Genomic DNA, 27156 nt, shown 5'->3' on the forward strand with positions numbered 1-27156 from the left:
ATTCCACTGTGTATCCCTCCTTTGACCCTGAGCACGGAATCTGACCTTCTTTACATCACAGTTTCTTTCTCCAGCTTTTTGTGCCAAAGTTAGGCTCACCTATTTCCAAAACTCTTTCAAACGCATTATTTTTTTTTTTTTCTGATTTTTCTTTTTCCCCTCACGAGTCCCGAACAAACCAGTTCTTTTAGGACACTGAGTCCCCATGCATGCTGCTCCCTTTGACAGAGTGTTTAACCAGGGTCTTCCCCCATTCCTTCAACTGTCACTGAGGCTGACACCCGTTCTTCCAAAATCATGGTAAGCATTGGCATCTCTGAGGAGGCATCACCTCCCCCAAGGTTCTTTAATTCTCTCCTCTGGCCTCAGAGTAATTTTTGCCAATTATGTTCCGGTTATTTATTTACTAATTTTAATTTCTTCTGGGGACGGGTTCTCATGTAGTTCAGGCTGGCCTCACACATGTTATGTAGCTGAGGCAGGCCCTGAGTGCCAAATCCTCCTGCCTCCACCTTCCCCAACTGTTCTGATTGTAGGCATGCACCATCCATCACCTTGCAGTTTACAAAGCGCGGCGAACAACGCCTAGATCGTCACGCATGCCCAGCAAGCACTTTACCAACGAATCACAGCCGCAGCCATGTGCTAGTTGTTTTGAGACAGGCGATGATCTATGAGCTAAAGTAAGAGAAATGTGCGAGGTGCGCGCTCTGAGTGAGGCACAGATTTCAATAAAAGTTACGTGGACTATTTCATTTGTGATTACAAAGGGCAACTGGGCGCTGCTATCAATGTCATGGACACAAGATAGCTTTCCCAAGCTACAGATGAGGTAAAGGAAGGAGGCAAGATTGCAAAGGATCAGGGCCCAGGCTGTCTCCCTATTCCAAGCTTGTAAAGGATCGGGGCCCAGGCTGTCTCCCTATTCCAAGCTTGTAGTCTCCCTATTGCCACAGCTGTTTGGCCAGCTTTGGGTCAGGATAACCAGCCAACACTCTCGTTTTGAGTCTGAGGCAGAGGCTGCCGGTAGAAATAAGCAAGCATAATTCTTGGGTTCATTCTTAGCAGAAGCCTGCTGTCCCATTCACTGTTTCCTCCTCTGTATCTTTTTGGCTGGAGGCTGAGGTCTGGGGTGCTGCTTTGCATATTCTGCGGTGTGTCATCCTGAAGCTCATGGCCTAAGGCAGGCTAGAAAAAGTCCTTAAGCGCTGCAGAAATGGCAGGTAGGTGATGACTTTCCCTCCTGGATGTGCGTTCTCTTCCGTCTGTATCCTCCCAGCACCAGGTTAAAAGCAGCAGCTTGCAAATGAACACAGGGGCACCATCTTCCCGTGCCGTGTCTTCTCATCCTGTCTGTCTTCAGTGCTCCAAAAACGCCAGGTAAACAGAAGACGCCGTGTTTGGGGAATGGAATGAACAGGAATTCATTTTGTGTCTTTTCAAGACTTTGCAGAGTGCTGTGTGTGTGTACTTTGGTAGCACGTCCCTGGTGTAAACTGGAGTGCGCTCCACAGGGCTTGGACGAATGGTATCCACCAGGAGGCCCCTCGGGGCTGCAAGGGTCTGAAGTGCCATGCCCCCACCCGACTTTTTTGTCCCCGATACAGGATAGATAGCCCTGGCTGTCCTAGAACTCTGTAGATCAGGCTAGCCTTGAACTCAAGAGATCTGCCTGCCTCTGCCCTCTGAGTGCTGGGATTAAAGACACATGCCACCACCACACCTGGAGCCTGTCCCCTTTTTCAGGAACTGTGTTCCCTGTCACTGAATCAGCAAGAGGGTGCTGTCTCACTCTTTGAGACTTGTCAAGTATAGCGAACGTTTCAAGTGAACCCCAGTGTTTCACAAGCTGAAATCCTAGGCCCGTATCATGCCAGATGGCAGTTTCTTCTTCTCAGAGAACTTCATTTGCTGGAGGCCATTAGAAAAATGAGCTTTCATATCGATTCCTTAGCTGAGGGGAGATCTCCTGCTACTGCACTGGCTTCTTCACTGAGCAGACGTCGCAAATGAAAAGCTGTGACGAACTTCCTCCCTCCCTCTCGAAGCACATGTCTTCACTTCCGGCAGGAAAGCCCATCTGAGGTGAAGCATTCTCACGGCAAATTTACAAAGACATTGAGAATCTACAAAAGCATTTCTAAAGTCTCCGATATTTGATTGTAACAACTACCCTGATAACTTCAATGGCCCAGATCCTTTCTCCTGCCTCCAAATATGCATACAATTGTCTGAATTTAAAGGGCTAGCTGCACCATGAATTTCACAATATACTCTTTTAAAAATTCATTTATGTATCTGTTGTTTGTGTGTCAAGTGTGTGTGTGTGTGTGTGCCACAGCATGTATGCAGAGGTCAGAGGTCTCCACATCCCAAACTCAAGAATCCTAATTATAGGGCCCTTTCTTTGTATATCCCACTTCCACACTCTGAGTGGAATCCTTCTATGGTTCACCCAGAATTCATGTGTTGAGAACTGTATTAGTACTTTTCTGTTGTGATAAAATTCCGCGATCAAAAACACCTTAGGGAGGAAAGCATATTTTGACTTACCGTTCCAGAGGGATGGAGAGACCCCATGATAAGGAAAGCACAGCATGGTAGCAGGAGCTGACAGATCACATCTCAGCTGCATACAGGAAAGAAAAAGAACGAGAAGTGGGTGAAGCTGTAAACCCTTGAAGCCCATCCCCAGTGATAAACTTCAAGGCTCTGCCTCCTACAGGTTCTGTGACCTCCCAAACAGCGCCAAGGACAGGAGACCAAACTGTTCAAATACATGAGACTTTGGAGGACATTCCTCATTCAAATCACCGCAAAACAACGTATCCCAAAATGCTTAATTATATTTGAAGATTGGGCATTTGGGATGTATTTCAGATTATGTGGCATCTTGATGGTAGGGCCCAGGAGGGGCATTCGTGGTTCTTACCATACAGTGATTCTGTTACTGCCTGGACCTTAGATTTCTAAGCCATCAGAATGGTGAGAAATACATTTATGCTGCTCACAAGCCACTCAGGCTGAGTCTTAGAGTAGCCAGACAGGACTAAGAATTCATTCGGTTTGGGTTAGTGATGTGTGCTTGTTTTTCTAATTTCTTACTGATGGATTTAGTAAGGAAGCATTCATGCTGGCCCTTGGCTTCACTGGTCACACACAGCCTATCATGGCAGACAAGACTGGGTAGCAAGAACAACTCAATCCAGTGTGGCAGAAGCAGGACACTGCTGCTGTTCACATCTTGGTGGACCAGGAAGTAAGGTGACATGTAACGGGCATGAACCAGGGATGACATTCCCCACAACAACCTATTCCTGGTGACACACACTTCTGGCTATACTCTGCCTATTAAAAACCACCAGCTAAGGGCCAAGCATTCAAGCAGGAGCTGTTGGGGACATTTCAGAGCCAAACCATAGCACCCATCATCTCCTTATAGGCACGGATGCCAAGAAGCAGTATTCCTGAGCTGACGTTCCTGGCATCTAGGTATAAAGAAAGGTCTATGGACAAAGGCAGTAGCTGAACCCAAAGTGGGTAGTAGAGAGAAGGCTGGTTTGTCCCGTTTCCAAATAGATAAGATTATACACAGAAGGGATTTTGAACTGCACCATTACTTTAATTACTATTTCATTATTAAATTATAAATGGATTATTTAATAATAATTATTAATTGCATTAATGTTAGTGTTCTGCCACTGTGACAAAATACTTCAGAAAAATCACTTTATCTAGAGGAAAGCTTGAATTTGGACCATAGTTTTAGAGCATGTACTTGGTTGGTCCTGTTGTTTTAGAGCTTGGCAAGGCAGTGCATCATGCTGGGCTATGTGTGGTTGAGCAAAGCTGCTCATTTCCTGGCCAGTATGTGGGAAAGAGGGTGAGGAAGAGACTGGGTCCCTCCATTCCCTTTCAGAGCATCTCTCAATAACTTGGGGGGGTCTTCTCACTAAGCCAAGACTCTTACAGAGCCCTCTGTCTCCCCATAGCACCACCGTGGGGAACAAGCCTTTAACTCCTGGACCTTTGGGAGATTCTACAGATCTCACCCACAGCACCTTGTCTAAACTGAACTTCTCGTGTATCCAGAAAAACAACCATTAAGATATCGTATTATAAAAGCATAATCATTGGGGGGAATCTGGAATATACTTAGAATGATGCAAATTAGAATTTACCTTCTATCTTAGTTATTTTTCCTATTAGTGTTGTGAGAACCAAAACTACATTTTAAGTTTTAATTTCTATGCCTGAGAGAGCTATGAAACAAAAATGCCTCTGATCTGCAAGCCCCTTGCCAAGGACAGATAGTTCCTGGGATGCTGGAGGCTGTTGTGTATGGGAGATAACAAGCCACATGTTTTCACTCCCCTAAACAAGTTTGTTTGACCCATCTGCACCGCTGTGCTTGATCACATGTGGGCAGGAGGTTCACAGAACAGAGGTGCGTCAGAACATGTGCTTGCCCCTGATTGGACCTGATGGGAAGTGCAATGAATTATGGGTTTTCCTTCTTAAACCACTAGAAACTGTGATTCTGGGACATTTCCCAGGAACCTGGGTAAATACCTGGCCAGTGCCCATCTACCTGGCCAGTATTTAATTAAAGCTTGCTTCAAATTTGGCTTTAAATTGTGGTAGTGGTTTTATTCTCGATCGATCAATGAGATTAATACTCTGATAATATACCTTGACAAAAGCAACTTAAGAGAGAAAGTGTTTATCTTGGCATCCACAGTCAAGAAGCAGAGACCAGGCCAGGTGGTGGCACATGCCTTTAATCCCAGCACTTGGGAGGCAGAGGCAGGTGGATCTCTGAGTTCAAGGCCAGCCTGGTCTATAGTGTAGTTCCAGGACAGCCAGGGCTACACAGAGAGAGCTGGTCTTAAAAAAAAAAAAAAAAAAAAAACCTTAAACAAAACACACACAAAGAAAGAAAGAGAAACAGATCAATAAATGTTTGTGCTCAGTTCACTTTCTTCTTTTTATACTTATCTTAGTCAGTGTTCTATTGCTGTGAAGAGACAACATGACCACAGCAACTCTTTTTTTAAAAAAGCATTTGATTGGAGCTTGCTTACCGTTTCAGAAGTTTAGTTCATTGTCTTCACTGCAGGGAGCGTGGTGGCACACAGGCAGACATGATGCTGGAGAAGTAGCTGAGAGTTCTATATCCTGATCTGCAGGCAGCAGAGAGAGAGAGAGAGAGAGAGAGAGAGAGAGAGAGAGAGAGAGAGAGAACTGGGTCTAGCATGGGCTTATGAAGCCCCACCACTGGTGATACACAGTCCTCCCACAAGCCCTCACCTCCCAATCCTACCAAGGAGTTCTTTTCATACCCTGGTGACTAAGCTTTCAACTATATGAGGCTATGGGACCATTCTTCCTCAAACCACAGCAATACTGTTCGGATCCCAGCCTAGCAAATGGTGGCCCCCACAGTGGGCCAGTCTTCCCACCTCAGTGAATTTATTCAAGATAACCTCCTCAAGGCAGGTTGGAAAGCCAGTCTCCCGGGTGATTCCAGGCCTCATCAAGTTGACAGTTGGGTTCAATCCCCACTCCTTCTCTCCTGAGTTTGTCAGGCAGAGATAATTATAGCAGAAACATCTATAGACGAAAGAAACTTAGTATTTTCTTAAGTTAGGTGGAAATTCTAAAAGTGTACTTGACATAAACAATGACATGGGAAGTCAAAATAGCTTTTTCTGAAATGGTAAATCATAGAAACAGATGACTTATGCATGAACAACTAAATTACCTTTCCTTTCAACACAGAAAACATTGGAAGACTGTGTCACACGAGGAAACACAGATTAAAGAGATTGTCAGAGGGATAAGAATTTAAAATATGATGAAAATAATTTTTTAAATAAAGATCTAAAATACAGCCACGTGCTGGGTGTGGTGGTGCATGTTTTTAGTCTCAGCACTCAGTAGGCAGAGGCAGGCAGATCTCTATGAATTTGAGGCCAGCCTGGTCTACATAGTGTGTTCCACAACAAAAGGAAGAGAGCTGGGACTTCTCTGAAATCTCTTTTATTAGAGCATCGATCCCGTCCGTGTGCCTGAATCACCTTTTCGTAAAACCCAACCTCTTAATGCTGTCACTACAGGGGTTAAGCTCCAACATGGGAATTCTGGATGTTGTAGGTAGCTAGTCACGTAGGAGCAGGCTTGAAGGTCACTGTGATGGACCTCTCCTCCTTGTACTCAGTAACTTCTGAAACCAGAAGCTGAAACCTCAGGACCTCATTGAACGATCACAAGAATAGGCTCTGGGTGTCCCTATGGCCCAGAAACACGAGATTCATGTCTCATGGCCCAGAAGTTCAGAAGGCTTCTATCTAGCCAGAGGCATTCTGATAAAGAACGAAAATACCATTGCTCCCTTCCTGAATAGTTAGTCCAAATGAGCCTGTCAATCACATGCTCAAGAGAACGCCTCTCAGGAAGGCCATCTTTTCTAGGCCATCTTTACAAGACACACATTCAACTGAAAACGTAGGCTAGGTCGGGAGTCTCTCTGTCCACTGTCCACTCTCAGCCTGTGACGGTGTTTTCCTCCACAGTGGTCCCTTTGACCATTACCTCCTTTCACCCCTTGATGGTGTCTCTCTTCATCTACAGCAAACCCCATTTTCTTATCACTAAGCATCTCATCTGAATTCTTTTTAACAGATATCACAAAGGATGAGAGCTGAGAGGAATCCAGAGTGAGATCCTGGTAACCGAGAGTCACATAACATATACCACATTGTTTATAATATACAGATGTACCTCAACCTGCAACAGAATTCTATCCCAATATCCCCGTCCTGGCTAGTTTTATGTCAGCTTGACACAAGCTAGAGTCATGTGAAAAGAAGGAGCCTCAGTTGAGAAAAGACATCCATAAGATCCAGCTGTGAGGCATTTTCTTAATTAGTGATTGATGGAGGAGGGCCCAGCCCATGGTGGGTAATGCCATCCCTGGGCTGGTGGTCCTGGGTTCTATAAGAAAGCAGGCTGAGCAAACCATGACGAACAGGCCAGTAAGCAGCACCCCTCCATGGCCTCTGCATCGGCTCCTGCTTCCAGGTCCCTGCCCTGCTTGAGTTCCTGTCCTGACTTCCTTCCATGAAGGACAGTGCTATGGAAGTGTAAATGGAATAAAGCCTTTCCTCCCCATGTTGCTTTGGTCATGGTGTTTCATCACAGCAATAGTAACCCTAAGACAACACCCTTCACAAATTTAAAATATTTTAAGTAAAAAATATGCATTTAATAGACTTTGCCTCCCAGCACCATAGGTTAGTACCACAAGATGCTAGAGTCCTGGTTTGCCCTGAGATCCAGTCCTGATTGCCTACTTGCCTACAGGCTAATCTGATGGGGGCATTTTCTCAGCTGATGTTCTCCCTTCCCAGAGGACCTTGTCTTATGTCAGTTTGACAAACAAACAAACAAAACCACCAAATAAAACCTATACACTAACCAGGACAATATGTCAATTCAGGGTGACATCAACTTTCTCATATTCTTGGGGTCCAAATCTAGAATCAGAATCAGGTTGAGCTTGATGGCCCTTGCCTGTAATCCTAACACTTGAGAAATTGAGACAGGAGGATTACTGTGAGTTCCAAGCCAGTCCAGGCTTATATGATGACTGCTGGGCCAGTCAGTGCTACATAAAAAGATGCCTCAAACAAACAAACAAGTAACAAACATCCACAAAAACAAAACAAACCTCCCGAAAGCATTGGAAGACAAACAACCACAGATTCAAATTATTGGAAGACATCTTTCCTGTCATCCTTCCCTAGGCAATTGAGCACAACAATTGTTTTCATGGTATTTACAGTATGTTATGTATCACAAGCAAACTAGAGATGATTTAAATAGTACTAGAGATGATTTAAATAGTTAGGAGGTGTGTATAGGCTACATGTAAGTAATTATAGTTCAAGTCTCTATTCTATCTATCTATCTATCTATCATCTATCTATCTATCTATCTATCTATCTATCTATCTATCTATCTATCAATCATCTGTCTGTCCATCCATCCACCCATCCATCCACCCACCCATCCATCCATCCATCCATCCATCCATCCATCCATCCATCTATCTATCTATCTATCTACCTACCCTGGCTGTCTTGGAACTTGCTTTGTAAACCAGGCTGGCCTTGAACTCACAGAGTTCACAGTCTCTCTTCTCAGAGGTTTCTTTCCATGCATAAGTGTTTATCTGAGCTGTGCTTTCAGAGGGAGTGGAGTGCAGGACTAGACCATGAGTATTTGCACATAAGCAAGCACTCCATTACCAAGCTACATCGTATCCCAAAGACCCCATTCTTTTGTTTGTTTGTTTGTTTTTTTATTTTTTATTTTTGTTTCTCCGTGTAGCTCTGGCTGTCCTGGAACTTGCTCTGTTGACCAGGCTGGCCTTGAGTTCAGAGATCTACCTGCCTCTGCCTCCCAAGTGCTGGGATTAAAGCTGGCCATTTTATGTAGGGACTATTTCTTTCATATGTTTTCAAGCAAATGTTTCTCAGACTGTTCTCCATTAAAAACAAAACAAAAAGAAACCAGATAATTGACTTAGACTTCTTCTGAGCTACCATAATAAAGCAGACTTAAGCAACAGATTTTCTTTCATGGGGGGTAGGGGGAAGCAAGCGCATAAAATTGGGTGAGTAGGGAGTTGGGGATGATCTGATATAAACTGGGGAAGAGGAAAAACATGATCATAGTATTTTGTATGAAAAAATTTTTTCAACAAAAAAACTGCATGTATAAACTGGTTTATTCTTCATCCTAATACAGGTCTTCTAATAGATAGATGTTGCAATCTACTTTCTTCTTATGAAGTCTAGGCAAAGACAACTCCATCCTAGGTTGTCTCTTATTATCCTCAGCTTTATCATTCTGATTTTTAAAAATATTTATTTATGTGTGGGTGTATGCATGTGCATGCGTGCATGCATGTGTGTGTGTGTGTGTGTGTGTGTGTGTGTTTGTGAGTGTGTGTGTGTACGGGATATGTGTGTGGGATGTGTGTGTGTCTGCATGCCCGTGCAAACACAGGAAGTTGAGAGGAGAGCATGAGAGTCCTTGGAGCTGGAGTTATAGGCATTTACAAGATGCCTGGCTTGTTTTGTGGGTAATGGGATCTGATTTCAAATCTTCATGATTGTGCAACAAATGCTCTTAACTGCTGAGCCATCTCTCCAGCCCCTTATCACACTGCTTTATTTTCTCGAAGAGTTAAGAATCTTTTCAGCAGGGCATGGTGGTGCACGCCTTTAATCCCAGCACTCAGAGACAATCACATGTCTGTGAGTTCAAGGCCAGTTTGGTCTACAAAAGCAAGTTCCAGGACAGCCAGGGCTATTACACAGAGAAACACTGTCTTGAAAAAGAAAGAAAAGAAAAATCTTTTCAAAGTGGAGCAGATCCCCTTTGAGACATGCGGTTGGAGGGTGGTGATGGGTTACAGCTTTTGATACTGAGTTAGAGCATAGAAAATACATGCCTTTTTGTTTGTTCTTAGGATTGTGAAGCTTTGCGTTTTAAGGAATATTTAAAATTCTTATGTGGCGATATTTTAAAGCATTTGATATTTTAACATTTTATACACAATATAAAAGCAAAGCATGGGTACATACGTATAACATCACAGAGACAGACAGGCATTTTTCTTTACATTTTTGAGGACGTCTTTCAGTGTTCCATTATCTCCATTATCTCGTCAAGGTACTTTAGATGTGATCCGTTTGCTGTCTAATCATTCATTTGAAAAACCACCATCAATGAAATCTGCAGGAACATATAATATTTATATGTAAGTGTGTGTAGAAGCTCTTTTCCATAGGGGATAAAGAGAGTCTCCTGGGACTGGCAATAGTGACATAGATGGCTGGGGGTGGGGTGGAGCATGTGCCGTTATGTGGTGAGGGGACCAGGGGTACCCGGAGAAGGGTTGAGGAGAATTAATCAAGACCAATATTATTTGGAAATTTCATAATAAAACTTAACATTGTGTACACACACACACACACACACACACACACACACACACACACACACACACCACACATACACTGTTTTTGTTTTTCAAGACAGGCTTTGTCTGTGTAGGCTGTTCTGGAGCTCGCTCTGTAGACCAGGCTGGCCTCAACTCAAGAGGTCTTCCTGTTCATGCATGTGCTGGGATTAAAGGCGGAATATATATATTTGAAAAGCGTAATCACAAAGCAGTTTTAAATGTTAGCAGTAAAAGTAAGAGACTCTCTACATTATGGCAATATCACTTTTGTGGCTAGCTATTTCAATTTAATACATTTGAATTGTGTTACTCCTGGAGGGAAATTACAAAAGAGAGGAGATCGAGAGAGAGAGAAAAAAAATTAGATTGGATTGTCGAGAAACAGTAGGACGACCCTGGAGGGAAAGCCGAGCTCAGAGTCAGTTGGCGCCCGCCCTCCTGCTTTTCCTCCAGCCGCGGTTTCCGCTCCCTTTCGCGCTCTGGGCTCCCAGGCGGCCCCGCCCCATCGTCGCTCGGCTGTGATTGGCTCCTTTGAACGTCTACGGGGACCCTGATTGGTGGATCCCAGGCGCTTTATCGCGGTGAGTTTGAAACTGCTGGCACTCGGCCTGTGAGCTCCGGGAGTCGCTGCGTCCGCGCAGTCCGGAACTGCGGTGTGGCCGCCGCGGGAACAAGAGAGGTATGGCGAGAGGCGGGCCGGGTGCGGGCAGGGCCTGCGGGGCCTCCGCGTGAGCCCGGGGGGGGGGGTCCCCTGTGGACGGGGCACGGCATCCGTGTGAGCCCAGGGTCCCCTTGTGGACGGGTAGGGCCTCCACGTGAGGACGTGGTCTCCCGTGGACGGGTAGGGCCTCCGCTGAGCCCGGGGGTCCCCCTGTGGAGGGGCAGCGCCTCCCGTGAGCCCCGGGGTCCCCGCGGACGTGCAGGGCCTCAGGCGAGCCCCCGGGTCCCTGCAGAGCCGCAGGGCCTCGCTGGAGCCCCGGGGGTGGGCGGGGTGCCAAGCCGTGTCCCAGGCCCTGTTGGCGGCCGGTGCAGAGCTCGGCTGCACCACTTCAGCGGCCCTCGGAGGCCCTCGGTGGGTACTGCGGGAGAGATTGCTCCGTGGTCGTTTAAAAGCATTGCTATCGAGGTCCAGAGCCAAGGAAGAACCTAGGCTCGTTCTTGGTATTTTTCGTCGTCTCCGCTTGTAGACAGGCACAGACGGCACCCAGGCTAAGAAATGCTGAGACGTAGAAACACTGATGCTTTAACATCCGTCGTCTTTAAAAAAAAAAAAAAAATAGCGACCACTGAAGGTTCTGGTGTGCACATCACCAACCCCCACAACTTGGAGGTCTGGTCTAGAGAGGTGCACTGGGCAGCTAATAGCACCAGCCCCAGGAGACTGGAAAATGTTGGAAGGAAATGAGCCAGCTTTGAAGACGCGTTGTTAACTCTTAGCTGTATGTACAAAAGGGGCTGAAAAGTTTTTCATGTACTATAGTTATACGACGTAGGCATATTGAAGAAAAAGGATTTTTTAAAAAAAATGTCCATTGTAATTTCATAAAAATGCGCATCGCTGAGATTTTTTTGAGCCACTGACTGACTCCTTGTGTAGTCGTGAGAGCTGGGATTCCGGGCTGTGCTACCACGCTCCACGGGGTTCATTTTACTTGGGAAAGGAATCCGTGAGGAACAGAACTCACAAAATGTCAGCTCTTGGGTGATCTTCGTAAAGATCTGATCTGTGGCAAAGGGCTTTCACGGCAAAGGTGCTTAGCTTTTTTCCACCATTCTTTGAGGCAAGGATTTTTTTTTTCCTCTCTTTTGTTGGTGACACTTTGCAAGTGTGATTAGGATTTTGTACAAATACACTGCCTTGGGATTATTGCTGTGATGAAACACTGGCCAAAGCATTTTGGGGAGGAAAGGGTTTATTTGACTTTTACCTTCCACATCACAGCTCATCATCACAGGAAGTCAGGAAAGGAATTCAAACAGGACAGAAACCTAAGAGGCAGGGCCTGATGTATAGAGACCATGAAGGAATGCTGCTGACTAGCTTTTTTTCTTCTTTTCTTTTCTTTTCTTTCGGCTTGCTCAGCCTGCCTTATTATAGAACCCAGGACCATGGGATACCAGGGATGGTACCACCTACAATGATCTGGGCCCTCCCAGTCAAGACTAAGAAAATGCTCTACAGGCTTGCCTGCAGCCCCCATCTTGGGGAAGCATTTTCTTATTTGAGGTCCCCTCCTCTCAGATTACTTTAGCTGGTGTCACATTGACATAAAATTAGCCAGCACATTTCCCTTTGAGTGTCTTGAGTGGGATTGTCTGTGGCTGCTTTTTAAAAGGCATTCAATTCACTTGAGTGGCTAAAAACATTCCTGCTGCTCAAGTAAATTGGATGCTTGTAATATAAACAAATGCTATTTCTAGTGGTTGTACTTTAGGGAAGGTGGCACATCCTTTCTTTTTGAGACAGTGTTGCAGTAAACTAGGCCAGAGGGTGGCCTTGAACTTGCTCTTCTGCTTCAGCTTTCCTTGTGCTAGGATCATGCATGACATCCTTCTCATAGATTCTTATGATTTTCAGAAAATTAAAACGGTACAAATTTAGTACAGTAGCAGTGTCTTGAAATAGTTGGGTAGAATTAGCATGTATTGGTGTTAAAATCACTATTCTGGTTTTCTTTGAAACTTATAGTCCTAGAAATCAAACCCAAGGCCTTATGCGTTTCTTTTTTTCTTTCTTTTTTTTTTTAATTTTAAATTTTGAGACATAGTGTCACTAAGTTGTTCTAGCTAGCCTTCAACTTTTAATCCTTCTGTATCAGCCGCCTCAGTAGCTGGGATGACAGGCCTTTCTCACCAGGCTGCTTGATTTGTGAAATGTGAAGAGGCCAAATACTATGCTGTATAGAATATGCAAATGCAATGTCTTGGGAGCCGAGAAAGCTCAGAGAGCTACTGTAAGAGTAGCTAAACCCTGGTAATATGTTTTGATATAATAACATATTTATGGGCTATGCAGAAGGCACTGTGGAAGATAATTTGTATGTGATGTCTTAATGGTGAATTAGTAATATGTAATCACACCAGTGTTTCCCCTTATTTTAGGGTCCATCATAACCTGTGGAGTAACTATGGAAGACTATATCAAAATAGAGAAAATTGGAGAAGGTGAGTGGTTTTAGTATAAAGTTTTTGAAAACAATTCATCAGTGCTCCTGTGTAACACAAAAACATTAAGTGCGGTCATTGATATATTTGTACTTAATCGCATTAGTACGCTGTTACAGTTGGTGTTAGTGGTCACCTTAACAGAATCTGGAGTCACTCTTGAGCACTCCTCTAGGGGATTATCTCAACTATATTGAAGTGGGCAGGGTCTTCCTCCCATTGTGGGCCCCACACCCTGGCTGAGATCCTGGACTGTAAATGGAGAGAGGGAGCCAAGGTGTAGTAAACCTCACTCTCAGCTGCCTTGTGTTCCTGCTGCTGCTGGACTGTGACCCAGACTCCCAGTCCAAACAAACCCTTCCTTAGGTTGTCTTTGTCTGGGTGTTTATCACAGCCACAGCAAGACATAGTTTACTTATAACCTAGAACATTCTCGTTCAAGAGAATTTAAATTATTCTGAATCCTTGAGACCATAGGGCCTCACACACTAGACCACTGAGCTGGTCTCACTTCTGGTACTGAACACCTGGATGCCTGTGTTTTAGGAGTAGAATTATGCTAATTTCACAATACACTTTTAGTCTTAACTAATTCTAAATATTAGACTAAGTTGTATGTAAACTAGATGTAGTAATTGACAAACTAAGCTGAATGATTTTCTGTGGTTACCATGGGCAAGAATGGCTTAGACTTCGTGGCTTTCATGTGTTGCTCAGTTTTTTTCTGTAGTATTTTGAACAATGCTTAGGCCCATGTGGCATAAATGAGGAATGAAAATAACCCTTTCCTATTTCTTTCTTTTTTTCTCTCCCTGCAACAGAATTTCCATATTTCTACCTAGGAGTCAAGACGTCGTTCTTAGCTCTCCAGGAGCAAACGATGGGACTTGTTTCTCTGTGGGTTCTGTTGAGGACCATTTTCATTTGCATCTCTGTTCAGAGACCCCACTTATACAGGGTATTAAAACCAAGGCAGGGAATTTAGTAGGCCAGGTAGTGTTCAGATGGGAGTCTGGGGTTTTCTGTCTTAATGTGACCATCGTCTCCACAATGGTCTCCTTACATGGTAACCAACCCCCTCAGCAGCCTCATCTGCTGCCACCTACCTCTCCCATTGGATTCTTTGACCCCCTCACATAGGGCTATCTAAAGCCATCCCATGCTGGCTTCTCTTCAACTCGTTCTAGTTCAGTGCTTCTCAACTCAACCTTCCTAATGCTGCCACCCTTTAATACAGTTCCTCGTGTTGTGGTGACCCCCCCACTCCCCACCACATAAAGTTGTTCTCGTTGCTACTTCATAACTGTAATTTTGCTACTGTTATGAATTGTGTGAATATCTGTTTTCCAATAGTCTTAGGTGACCCCTGTGAAAGGGCGGTTCGACCCCAAAGGGGTCGCGGCCCACATGCTGAGAACCAAGGCTCTAGTTGAAGGAATTTGCTTGTTTCCTTTGCATCCACCTGAGTATTCCTTTTAGTTGCTCCAGGTTTAAGCTCCACAAAGGCTGAGGCCCCGACATCTCTCACTGCTCAGGTACTGGGGCACCTTCACCTGCTTTCCTGAACTCTTCTCCGACCTAGAGGCTTGTCTGGCTGTCTTGGGTTCTGTGTAGGCTGTGCTGAAAAACTGACTTGTTGAAATAATTTGAAAACTAGGTGATCTTGTCCACATAGAAGTTTCTTGTGCTAATACCAGCTACGTGGTCAAGCCTGTGGATAAGATAGAAGATATGTCTTTACCACGTTAGTGTTTTCTTACTTAGTCACCTGAGTATTGTTGGCCACCATGCCCAGCAAGACAGTCCTCAACTCACATAGCTGTCTACACTGGTTGGTGGAGGCTTCCTTGGCATTTAGTAAGCACTCCAGAAACATTTGTGAGGATTCGTGGCTTTTACCACCCAGTGCTATTGGGCCTTTACCCCCAGGATAGCTGAGATCTTAGGCTTGCTTTTACTGTATGATCCTTTTAAAAATGAAGTGTGTATAGTTGTCTGGGTGTGAGTTTGTACAGGTATGCAGAGTCCCTGGAAGCCAGGTGTTGGCCACTATGGAACTGGAGTTACAGGTGGTTGTGAATTGTCTCGTGTAGGTACTGGTCCTCTGCAAGGGCAGTGTGAATTCTCACCCTGAGACCTCTCTCCAGCCTTGTTTGATACCTGCCTCCCTCAATTATTAAATGATTTAAAATACTTCTGAATTAAAAACATGTTTATTTCATGACTGGTGTTCAGTGATTAACAAGTGAAGTGGTTGTGCTTTGTTTAGCCCTATTGTAGACATTAATTGAGAAGAGCCATGTCCACACAATTCTGTGTTGTCTAAGAATCAATGTTTACTGAGTGTTGGCTCTAATCATGACTTAGTTCTGCACATAATTCAAGGATTGAAGTGGTACACTGGGAGGCTGTAGGAATTCAGAATTAATCATTTTTTATTGGATTGTGATAAAACTTGCTAATTGAGACTGCTCAGACAATGTCATCTTGCTAATGGCTTAGCTGCTGTGTGCTTCATACAAGTCAGATATCCACCCTTAAGGAACATGTGAGTGCAGAGATTTCCTAGGGCTTTGCAGACAAAATGTAGTCAGTTCTTTTTAGCTAGAATGATTTGGTTATTGAAAGTCACCTAGCATTTGGTCAAAATAGAATTTTATTTGAAATAATAACAATAAAATGACTGAATTGTTAGGAAAACATACTATCCTGGAATTTTAAAAAAAAATGCTGGAACAGATATCACGTGGGTGTCCACTTGCTGCTGAGAAAACTGCTTAGTATTCTAAGCAGTTGATCACTGGGGCAGATTCTTAGAACCAATGAAAGCTGTGGCTTAGACATTTGGAAGAAACTGCTCTAGTCCAGGTGATAGGCTTGCAGACATATACACCATGCTGGGATCTTTGTCTCTTGAGGACAACTCACTAAGTTGTCCAGGCCTTAGCCTTTCAAGTAGCTATGATTACAACTGTGTGTCACCAGGCCTGGTGTTCTAGCCATTTTTGATGCCATGAAAAGCTGTCCAACAAGGTTTTATATATATATATATATATATATATATATATATATATATATATATATACACACACACACACACACACACACACACACACCCAGGGAGTTTAGTACCTCTTCAAACTGGACCCTGAGTTTAGAAGGCACCTGTAATATCTAGAGAAGTGCATGCAGCACAGGTGTGAGCTGGGTCATTAGTCTGGCTTGCTGTGCCCGCCACACCCCACTGTCTCTTACTGTCATTGCTGTTCACTTGACGCTCAGGTTATAGTGTTTTCAACATTCCCAACTGGAGGGAGGCTTGCTACTGTAGCAGTAGCAGTTTTATTGGTCTTAATAAAATGTGTGGTATTTGACTCTGTTTCTCTGTGCTGGATGAGGAGTGTTGACTACATTTTGAGATGTGTAAAAGTATCATGGAAAGCATAAATCATTACAGTTTTCTGAAAGTGTCGCAGTGCCTTCTCTGGGGACTGTTTTCTGAGCTTCAGTTTACGCAGTGTTTTAATTGCATGCAGGATATTTGACAGGTAAATTTCAACTTGTAGGAGATCCATTTCCTAATGTTCATGTGCTGGCTCATAAAGGAAACTTAACTGGGGAGACCTGGGTGACCCCAGAATTTTATTCTTAAGCTATGTGTATGGTAAGTTTTTTTTTTTTTTTTTTGGAAGTAGTGAAAGTTTTAAGTTGGTGTGAGGTGACCTCCTGTCTGGTCACACAGCAGGCATGTCTATCATGTGACACCTTAAGGGTTCACTTTAAAAAATCTCTTTGCTTCATTTCAGGTACTTATGGTGTGGTGTATAAGGGTAGACACAGGACTACTGGCCAGATAGTGGCCATGAAGAAAATCAGACTTGAAAGTGAGGAAGAAGGAGTGCCTAGTACTGCGATTCGGGAAATTTCTCTGTTAAAAGAACTTCGCCATCCAAATATAGTCAGGTGTGCTGTGTCTGAATTGAAAATTCTCTCCATACTACTTCAGATCAACCTTAATGTGGGAATTTTTATATCTGCTTAGTTTTTGGGTGGAGTGGGATAGAGTCCTGTTTATTTTTGTTGATTATGATACTAGGAGGAGATAGAGAACAGCCTGTTCAAAGAATTCCAGACATGGTGCTGAGAATTCGTGTTGGCTGGAGGAGCAGGCATGGTAACTGCTCCGTGAGGAGCTTTGTCAGCTCCTATTCAGAGCCCAGCTCTCCACAGGCCCTTTAGTAGCTAGGTCCGAGCGGGGAACATGTTTTATGTTTTTATTGACTCATTTGGGCTGGGTCTTTGAGGAAGTGGTCTAGTGGTTCATTAGAATTTCTAGTGGTACTAGGTACTGAACCCAGGGCTTTGGGCATGCTAAGAAAGTGCTCTGCCACTGAGCTGTATCCAGGCTGTCTTAGTTTTGGGGTTTTGAATTTTTGAGACAAGATTTTACTCTGGCTCACTCAGCTTGTCCTCTAGCAGCCTCAAGTGCTGGGACTGTGGGCTTTTAAACCTCCACACCCAGCCTCCAGCCCTCCTTAAATTTGTTTTGAGACAGGATCTCACAAAACTACCCAGGTTGGCCTTGTACTCACTCTGTAGCCTGGGCAGTCTTTGGATTTAGAGATCCTCCGCCTTAACATCCTAGCTTCTGCCTCTGTTGGTTGGGGTGACCGGCCTCTACTCTAGGCTTGGGTCTAACTATTGTGCTGGGGCTGGGAGTAGGGAACAGCTGTTAAAGTTAGGTTCAACTTTAATGTCCATAGTTCATTTATCTCAATGAAAGACGAGCTGAGGGACTAAGACAGGCTGTACAGGAAGACATAAATTACTGTCCTGAAATGCCTTCCTCAAGTCTTCAGAGTGAAGGTAGTTATGAGAAGCTCCTGATAATCGTGAACCTCTCAGAAGCAGTTGTACTTGGCGAAAGCGCGAGGGCAGAGGTATTTGCTGGACTCTCATGCACCGTTTTTCTGCTCAGTCTTCAGGATGTGCTCATGCAGGACTCCAGGTTGTATCTCATTTTTGAATTCCTGTCCATGGATCTCAAGAAGTACTTGGATTCTATCCCTCCTGGTCAGTTCATGGATTCTTCACTCGTTAAGGTAAGGCTTTGCATACTTTTATAAATGCTTATGCACTCTGAGTGTGGGGCTTATCCTTGTGTTTTGTGGGTGAATGTTGGAAACCCTGTAAGAGAATAGAAGTAGAGAGGGTTTTATTTTCTTCCCACACAGATCATCATTTGCTCATCTTATTACAGTTCTAGAGTGAAAAGTGGTGTTGGAGGATATAATCGCCACACTGTATTACATTATATTACATTGTATTACATTGCTGGAGACAGAATATGCTATTGCTGATGCTCAGTGGTCTTATTCTGTGAAGAATATGTCTTGGTTAATGTAAACATTGTATTTCAGTTAAATTATAAATGTATATGTCATTCTTTGTGGTGCTGGGTATTGAACCCAGTGCGTTGTGGATAACTAGGCAAGCATTTTTCTCAGCAAATGTATGTAGATAGATTTTAAATGTCTAAGGTAAAGGTGTGTTAACCTTAAACCAGCTTTATTTTTATACTGAGCTACCATCTATGCCTTCTTGGAGACACTGTTGTATTGACTTTGTATGTATATAAAGAGTGGGATCATTTCTGTATATGTATTGCACACACATTAGTTGGCCTTTTTATCTCTTTCATGAATGGTTTAATAACCATTATTAAACCATTTCCATTTTTTTTCCATTTCTGTGACTTCCTAATTTAGTGATTGCTATGCTGCAGTGATTGTCTTTATGTGCGATAAAGGATGCCCTGGAATTTCTATCCTCCAGCCTCTGTCTCCCAAGTGTGAGGATTATAGGCTTGTGCCACTGAGTCCACCTCTTTATGTCACTGTTGAGATGAATTCTTGGACTGGGATAAAATGTGTTTATATTTAAGATCTTGGCAGATAGGACGATATGACCTCTAAAAATCGGTTGTTATTTTATTATATCATTACCCAAATTTGATTGTATGTATCTTTTAAATAGTCTCAGTAGTTTATGTAAAGGGCTTATTATAGTTATTTGATATTTAACATGATTTATGCATAGCCTATTCATACTCACTGATCTTTCTATATTACAATATTGTTCAATGATTTCAAAGGTCATTTTAGTAACACAAAGATAATTCCTTCCCTTACCTTTTTTCCCACTTTGTTAGTGGTGCCCACCATTGCCAATGTTTTATATTATGTATGTCTTAGGGTTACTATTGCTGTGATGAAACACCATGACCAAAGCAACTTGGGGAGGAAAGGGTTTATTTTGCTGACAGTTCCATGTAACAGTCCATCACTGAAGGAAGACAGAGCAGGAACCTGGAGGCAGGAGCTGATGCAGAGGTTGTAGAGGAGTGCTGCTTACTGGCTTATTCCTCATGGCCTGCTCAGCCTGCTTTCTTATAGAACCAAGGACCATATATGGTAGCTTAGGGATGGCACCACCCACATCAATCACTAATCAGGAAAATGCCCTACAGGCTTGCCTACAGCCTGATCTTATGGAGGCATTTTCTCAATTGAAGCTCCCTCTTCTCCAGTGACTAGCTTGTGTTAAGTTGACATAAAACTACCCAGCACAATAATCTTAATGGCTTTTGTACTTTGTTTTATTTTTATGTCTTGTTGAAGACAATATATTAATCAGATGTATTAAAATAATGTCAATTTTTCTGCCTCCGCTTCCCCCCTTTTCGTTTTGTTTTGTAGCACAAAGACTTATTTTGTTTTCAGAACTAGATTGTAAGGCTTTGGGGACATCTCAGTGAGGAAAATGCTTATGTTGTAAGCATGAGGACTTGGGTTCTGGTTCCCAGCATCCATATGAGTCAGGTGTGGCAGTGGGTACATCTATAAAGGGCAGAGGAGGAGGGGGTGTGTCCCAGGGATGTACTGACCAGCCAGTTTGGCCAGAATGGCGAACTTCAGGTTTAGTGAGAGACACTACCTCAAAAACTAAGGTGGAAGTAATAGCAGAAGACAGACTTCCACCTCTGCCCTGGTACCTGCATGGGTGTATGCACAGACAAACATAGTCAGTGTGTACACACACACACACACACACACACACACACACACACACACACACGAGTTTTATCTGTTTTACATATTTTCCCATTTCAAACTTTTAAGTCAGTCAGATGTCTCCAAAGAGGAAGTGCATGTGTAAAGTGAGAGAAATGAGAAAGAGCAACTGCATTCCAGAAAGAAGCACTTGATGTGCGTGAGTGGAAACTTCTTTGTAGGGGGCTAACTTGTGACTGGAAGATTGGGGACAAAAGCTTAAATGCTCACGTGGGTCTAGGTACATCCTTCCATACACATGCACTGCATGTACAGGGTTCCTGCCCACGAGTTTATGGTAGTGTAAAGGTGCCTGAAAGGTCTTAAATTATTTCTCTGCGTCATAATTTCTTCAGAAACAGTGATCATTTTGGAGTCCTGTGGCATGATTAAATTTCTGACTTTTCTTTTCTAGAGTTACCTGTACCAAATCCTCCAGGGGATTGTGTTTTGTCACTCCCGAAGAGTTCTTCACAGAGACTTGAAACCTCAGAATCTATTGATCGATGACAAAGGAACAATCAAACTGGCTGATTTTGGCCTTGCCAGAGCTTTTGGGATACCGATTAGAGTGTACACACACGAGGTAAGCTGGGTTGCTGCCAAGAAAGAACTGCTTCGGTGAAAAGTTTCTGCTCTGATAGTATCATTTTATTCTTCTTGCCTCTGAAGTCACTCGAATATATATATTTTTGCACTGCAACTTTAGGCATGTTTTGTCAGGGGAGATTCCTGAAGAGGCCCACAGAAGTAAGTGGTTTACTGTATGTAGCTTTTGGAGTTCTTACTTGTTTATATTGGTCTTTCCCAGAGCTGTGGTTCCTCCTGATTGGACCCTGCTATAGGGTCATTCAGATCAATTAAAAGGCAGGTTTTACTGTGTGAGGTATCTATTCTGATACATTTAGGAGCCAGTAACTATATAGTTGAGGGAGGGAGGTTTTTTTTTTGGTTGTTTTGTTAAGATTTATTTATTTACTATGTATACAGTGTTGTGTCTGCATGGCCAGAAGAGGGCATCAGATCTCATTACAGATGGTTGTGAGCCACCATGTGGTTGCTGGGAATTGAACTCAGAACCTCTGGAAGAACAGCCAGTGCTCTTAACCTCTGAGCCATCTCTCCAGCCTCGAGGGAGGGAGTTTTGAGCCTTAGTCCTGCACATGTTAGTCAAGTGCTTCGTCACTGAGCTGTACCATGGCCCTGTCATCAAGCTTTGTCAGTGTTCTCTTGATGGTTGGCATTTCATTTGGTTGGTTGGTTGATTTTCCTCCACAGTAGGGCTTGAACCTAGGGCCTCACACATACCAGGCAAGTGTTCTACCCCTGAACTGTGTTTTTACCTCTTACTTTGAGGAAGAGTCTCGCTAAGTTTCCCTGGCTGGCCTTCAAGTCACTGGACCAGATAGGTTTTGGACTTGTGAATCCTCCCTTCCTGGGAACTGAGATTGTAGTCTGCATCACTAGACTGGGTTCCTCGGGTGTTTCTGAAAGGGCAGTGACTTGTATAGTGCAAGAACATTGATGCCTGAGGAGTTGTGAACTTGGAGTCCATAGTGTCAGGTGACCAGACCCTTGCCCCTTTCCCACATTGTTTCTTTTTTTTTTTTTTTTTGGTTTTTGAGGCAGGGTCTCCTGGAGCCCTGGCTGACCTCAAATTCTTTGGGTGATGGTGATGACCAACTCTGCCTCTTGGGTGCTGAGATCATGAGTGGGCACGCCTGTGCCTGGTGAATTCCTTGCCGGGGCTCAGATCCTTACATGCTCCTTGATAGGCAAGCTGCACTGAGCTGCCTGCTCTCTCAGCCTGTCTTGTTTGTTTGTTCTTTTTCGTTTTTCACACTTAGATGAATTTTCTTTGGCTGTAGCTGCTGTTGACCTCATTAGCGTTGTTCTTCCAGGTCATAGAGTCACTATATTGATGAATATACTACTATGGTTAGTTAGTTCTGAATCACTAATCAATTTATTTTTTAAACATTTAAACCCATTTGCTTTATTTATGTGTAAATAAGTACATATATGCATAGTCTGTGTCAGAATTTTTTTTTTTTTAATGCCAAATGCTGTTTATTGAAGGAGGGAAGAGGTCTTAAATACTGGCTTACAGCACAATGGGAGAACCCCTGAGGGCAGAAGTTTGCTACCGATGTTTTACAATCTTGCATCTAAGCTGTTAACGCCCATTATGCAGGATACAGAGACAAGGAACTTCCTTTAAGCATTCAGGATGGTGGAACCCAGGAGGGAATTAGCATAGGGAAGATATCAAGGTCAAGGTCATCAAGCAAGGCAACAGTTACCCAAAACGGGGGCCAGGGCCCTACAGGTCCCCCTTTTACTAAAAAATGAGCTTCTGGCTTAGGTTGCGAGGGACGGCAGCAGGTCACCTTACCCGTCATGGAGATGCCTGCCCAGGCCACACAGGCGCTCTGTCTTAGGTTGGTGAGCGCCCCCAGGCATTACCCGTCTCTGAATACTCATCATACTGGCTCAATCGTGTGTGAGCTGCAGAGTTAACTGCTGCCAAAGATCTCAAAGTGGCACTGGGCTTGCAATCTGTGTGTTTCGCACAGAAAAGACCAACAGAGGTCCTATCCTACCCATAGCCAGTAGGCCAAAGGCAACTGAGCCATTACCTTCCTTAATGGGCCTTACTGCAAATTGGAGTCCTTGTAAAAAGCGAATGGAACTTGAGTTTATAAATTTATAATTTTCAAAGCCAATCGAAATGTATATAACTATTGAATTAAATTTATCATGCCCAATAGAATGAAAGATTAATTAACTGTTGTAGCTACTTTTGTTGCCAGGGTCTCCACTGTGCTAGCTGTAGTAAGCAATTATGAAATGGTAATCCCAGAAACAGCTGCAGTGGTGGCCGCCACTGCTATAACAGCAACAACAGCAGCAACAATGTCAAATTCTCTTCTGGAGCGTGTGGATATCCACTGGCATGGATACAACTCCAGGAACACGAACCGCCGAGGCCCATTTTTCTTGATCCCAGCACGACTTAGGCTGGCAGCTCTTCTGGAGAATCCAAAAGCATGGCTACAGTTCCTAGGCTTATGTTAATGCTTGCCAAAGCTGGCCATATTGGGCTCTCAATCCCCATTGGCATCGGAAGTGGAGAGTTTTTCATTAAGGGCCAATAGGTCTCTGTCATGTTGGGTTTCAGCAGCATTCACTATATTGATGAATATACTACTATGGTTAGTTAGTTCTGAATCACTAATCAATTTTTTTTTGCTCATGTTTGTAACACATGTTAATTTTAGCTGCTATGTTAACATGTGAACAAAACCTGAATTTTGTACAGTATCATTCCTAAACCATCTGTTATTAGTGTTTTTTCTGCTTTAAGTTTTTTTGGAACATATCAAGCTGTAACTATTTTTTGTTGTTGTTTATTTTCGAGACTATAAGGTCTCACCATGTAGCTCTGGCTAGCCTGAAACTCACTTTGTAGACCAGGCTGGCCTGGAACTCACAGATCTGCCTGCCTCTGCCTCCTGAGTGCTGAAGTGCTGGTATTACAGGTAGATGCCACTAAGCCCAGCCAGGCCGTAGCTACTTTGATCTTTCTACTTTAATGATTTGGAAAGCAAGAAGTTTATAGTTTTTACCCACTAATGAGCAGAACTCAGAAATAAGCTAATTAGCTTCAGCTAAGTGTATGTAGTTAACTGACTTACATTCCTGATGAGGCCTGCACAGCTTTCTAAAAGACAACCCAGTGAAGCAGCTGTAGAAGGACCGTTGACTATGTATGCTCCATCTTGTACCAGGTAGTGACGCTGTGGTACCGATCTCCAGAAGTGTTGCTGGGATCAGCCCGTTACTCCACCCCTGTTGATATCTGGAGTATAGGCACCATATTTGCAGAACTGGCCACTAAGAAGCCACTTTTCCATGGTGATTCGGAGATTGACCAGCTCTTCAGGATTTTCAGGTAATTGTATTTTATGCCTGAGCTGTTAAAAGCTTGTAAAGTTAAGTCATAAAGGCACCAAGTATGTGATAGCATTTTGTTTTTCTTTCAGAGCTCTGGGCACTCCTAACAATGAAGTGTGGCCAGAAGTAGAGTCTCTGCAGGACTACAAGAACACGTTTCCCAAGTGGAAGCCAGGGAGCCTTGCCTCCCACGTGAAGAACCTGGATGAAAACGGCTTGGATTTGCTCTCAGTAAGCCGGCTGTGCTTTATGGGTTGAGCAGAGTGCTCTTGGGTGTTCATAGCGACACATGGGGTGACTGAACATACTCAGTCCTGGACTCGGGCAGGAAGAGAGTCCTGGAGTTAGATACCAGTGGGGACAGCTGCCTTTGAGATGTGCAGTGCTAGTGGTCTGAGTAACCTTCAGGGTTAGACTGTCTCCTTTGCTTCTCACTGGTAGATGCAGTGGGTACGAGGTAGCATTGGCCAGGGCTCCTACACTTTCCGCCGTTGAGGGTACTGTACTGAATTGTAATGACTCCATCCTGGCTGTTTTGTGTGTTTCTCATACTGCACTTCGTTCACAACTGCTTGATACTTTGAGATAGATATTCAGGCTTTTTACAGTGTAAACTCCGGTTCTTGGGTCTGGCCTAGTTTTCTCTTAGAAAGGCTCAGAATTTTGATTTTTCTTCAGTTATATTACTGCACCCAGTTAGCAGTTATTTTCTTTACAAAAATGTTGCACAGAACAAACTTGCTGTTAAAGGCCTGCTCTAGGGAATTTGTTGTAGGTAGAGCAGTGTTTAAATTCTAATTTCCAGAAGGACTCAAATATGTGTTCCAGTTGGTCTTTCAGCTCCGTCACAATCTATAGATTGTGCCACCAGATGGAGCTCAGATTGTCCAGACTCCACAGCCTTCACACTCTTTGCGTGTTGTGGTGTTGGTTAACTTAGAACCATTGCCGTATTCTGGGCCCAGCCTGCTGGTCACGTCTAAAGGTACCAGCTCTCCTTTGTTGTTTTCTGCTGCTGGTGGGTCATGGATGGAGGTAGGTTTCCATGGCGGTTAGTCATGGACTCTGGGCTCTACGCTTAGCTCTCCAGTCTTTGAACATAAAGAATTCCCCCACTTCACTTAACAAAAGTCAATTCTGTACACCGGTTTCCTCAGTTGAGTGGCACCCTGGACTGGCTGATTCTTGCTGTGGTCCTGTGTCCCTCTGAACATTGTGACAGTGTCATTGTCCTCTGCACTCAGAAGACTGCCGTGCTACACTCAGCAGTGTCTGTATCCTTAGCAGACCCTGGAGAAGCAAAATTTTCCACAGTTGGAAACCACTGTGGATTATTGATTAGACTTGGCTTCAGATTTCAGTTTATTTTTCCACATTTACGGATTTGGACAAGTTTCTTAATGTCCTTGAGAGACTTGGTGTCTTAATCTGGAGAGTACAGCATATCTCCCTTGTGCTGTGAGGATTAACTAACATGTCCTCAAAGCCTTCATACAATCCTGAATGAATGCATAAGTTTCTAACTAGTAACTAGTTAGCCGAAGTATCTGTAGGGCCTGAGGGTGGAGCCCTGTTAGTATTATGACAGGCATGCACGAAGCCTTGGGTTTACGGTCTCTAGCACCATACAAACCTGGTGTGGCTCCTGCCTGTAATCCCAGCCTTTGGAAGGTAGAGGCAGGGGGATCAGGAGTCTCAAGGTCATCCTCCACTACATTCTAGTTCAAAGCCCCGTTGGTCGTGATGGAGTGGGCTTTTAATCTGTTACTGATTTCGTTTTCTCTGAAGATAATATGTATGAACAAATTTAAGACCAAATACTTTCTCTGGAGTATATAAATTAGTTTACTGTAAATAATTCATCTATTGTAGCTGTGTTTATAGAAACATTGTGGATTTTTTCCTTTGTTGGCCTGGGCAAGTGTTATTTGGACACTACATTATGAAACACAATAGTTGATCACCACCTTTTCAGGAATGTTGTGAATAACAGATGGACATGTAATTCTCAAGGGAGATATAATTAACTAGATAATCTGTAAATTTATGTTTCGGTTTTAAAGCTGTCTGAGTGCTTATCTTATAATTTATAACAGAGGTTATAATTACCTTATAATTCCTAACAAAGGTCTGTGAGTTGACCATCTTGGAGGGGTAAATAGAGGGCAGGCTTGGTAGTGAGTTGCTAAAGCTAAGTTCCCCCAAGCAGGCACTCACTGAAGTTACGAATGTGGCTCGCTCTTGGAAGAAGCTAAGGCTTGTGGGGTTTTTAAAGGGCTATTTTCTAAGTTTGTTTCTTCTTTTTCTCTCCAGAAAATGCTAGTCTATGATCCTGCCAAACGAATCTCTGGCAAAATGGCCCTGAAGCACCCATACTTTGATGACTTGGACAATCAGATTAAGAAGATGTAGCTTTCTGTGGCAGTCCTGCCTGCTGTGGCAGGGCCAGATAGTGGCATTTACTGTTGGCTCTCTTCCTTCCTGTCTTGTATATTTTCCTTCTGTTTGTCTGTAAACCATGACCTGGACTTTCCTCATTTCATACATATAACTTAATTAACATGTAAATATTATTCCATATGAATTTAAATATAATAATTCTGTACATGTGTAGATCTCACTGGTGGCTGTTTGTTAGTTACTGTAACGAAAGTAGAAGTGTTGCTGCAGGAACTGGGAGACCTGAATCAATCCGGACTCACAGCTGTTCCTGCTGCTGGGACCGTGTGGTCTGAAGGAGCTGAGTTCAGGTTTCATGGTGCTTTGTAACGCCTTCATCCTCGGGGTATTTAAGTTTTCCTGTCAGTGTCTTGCCACGAGGAAACTCTACAGTCTGCCTTTGCAGAGACTTTCTCTACTTGTGTTTTAGTGTGGATGAGAAGGCCC

At 43.6% G+C, this 27156-nt stretch overlaps 1 protein-coding gene across 2 annotated transcripts; it reads left to right on the forward strand.

Moving 5' to 3' along the window:
• Positions 1-10583: 10583 nt before the first annotated feature.
• Positions 10584-26883, forward strand: Cdk1 (cyclin dependent kinase 1). Of its 2 annotated transcripts, none has more exons than XM_059281586.1 (8): positions 10584-10715; positions 13139-13201; positions 17008-17164; positions 18180-18303; positions 20729-20899; positions 24105-24268; positions 24360-24501; positions 26584-26883. In XM_059281586.1, exons 2-8 carry the CDS (start codon positions 13165-13167, stop codon positions 26680-26682), a joined length of 894 nt encoding a protein of 297 aa, XP_059137569.1. In that variant the 5' UTR covers positions 10584-10715; positions 13139-13164; the 3' UTR covers positions 26683-26883. The 2 variants fall into 2 exon arrangements, with proteins under 2 accessions (XP_059137569.1, XP_059137570.1); XM_059281587.1 differs by lacking the exon at positions 10584-10715 and adding an exon at positions 10764-10877.
• The last annotated feature ends 273 nt before the right edge of the window (positions 26884-27156 follow it).

The sequence above is a fragment of the Peromyscus eremicus genome, chromosome 16_21 (genome assembly GCF_949786415.1).
Source record: "Peromyscus eremicus chromosome 16_21, PerEre_H2_v1, whole genome shotgun sequence".
Lineage (NCBI taxonomy): Eukaryota > Metazoa > Chordata > Mammalia > Rodentia > Cricetidae > Peromyscus > Peromyscus eremicus.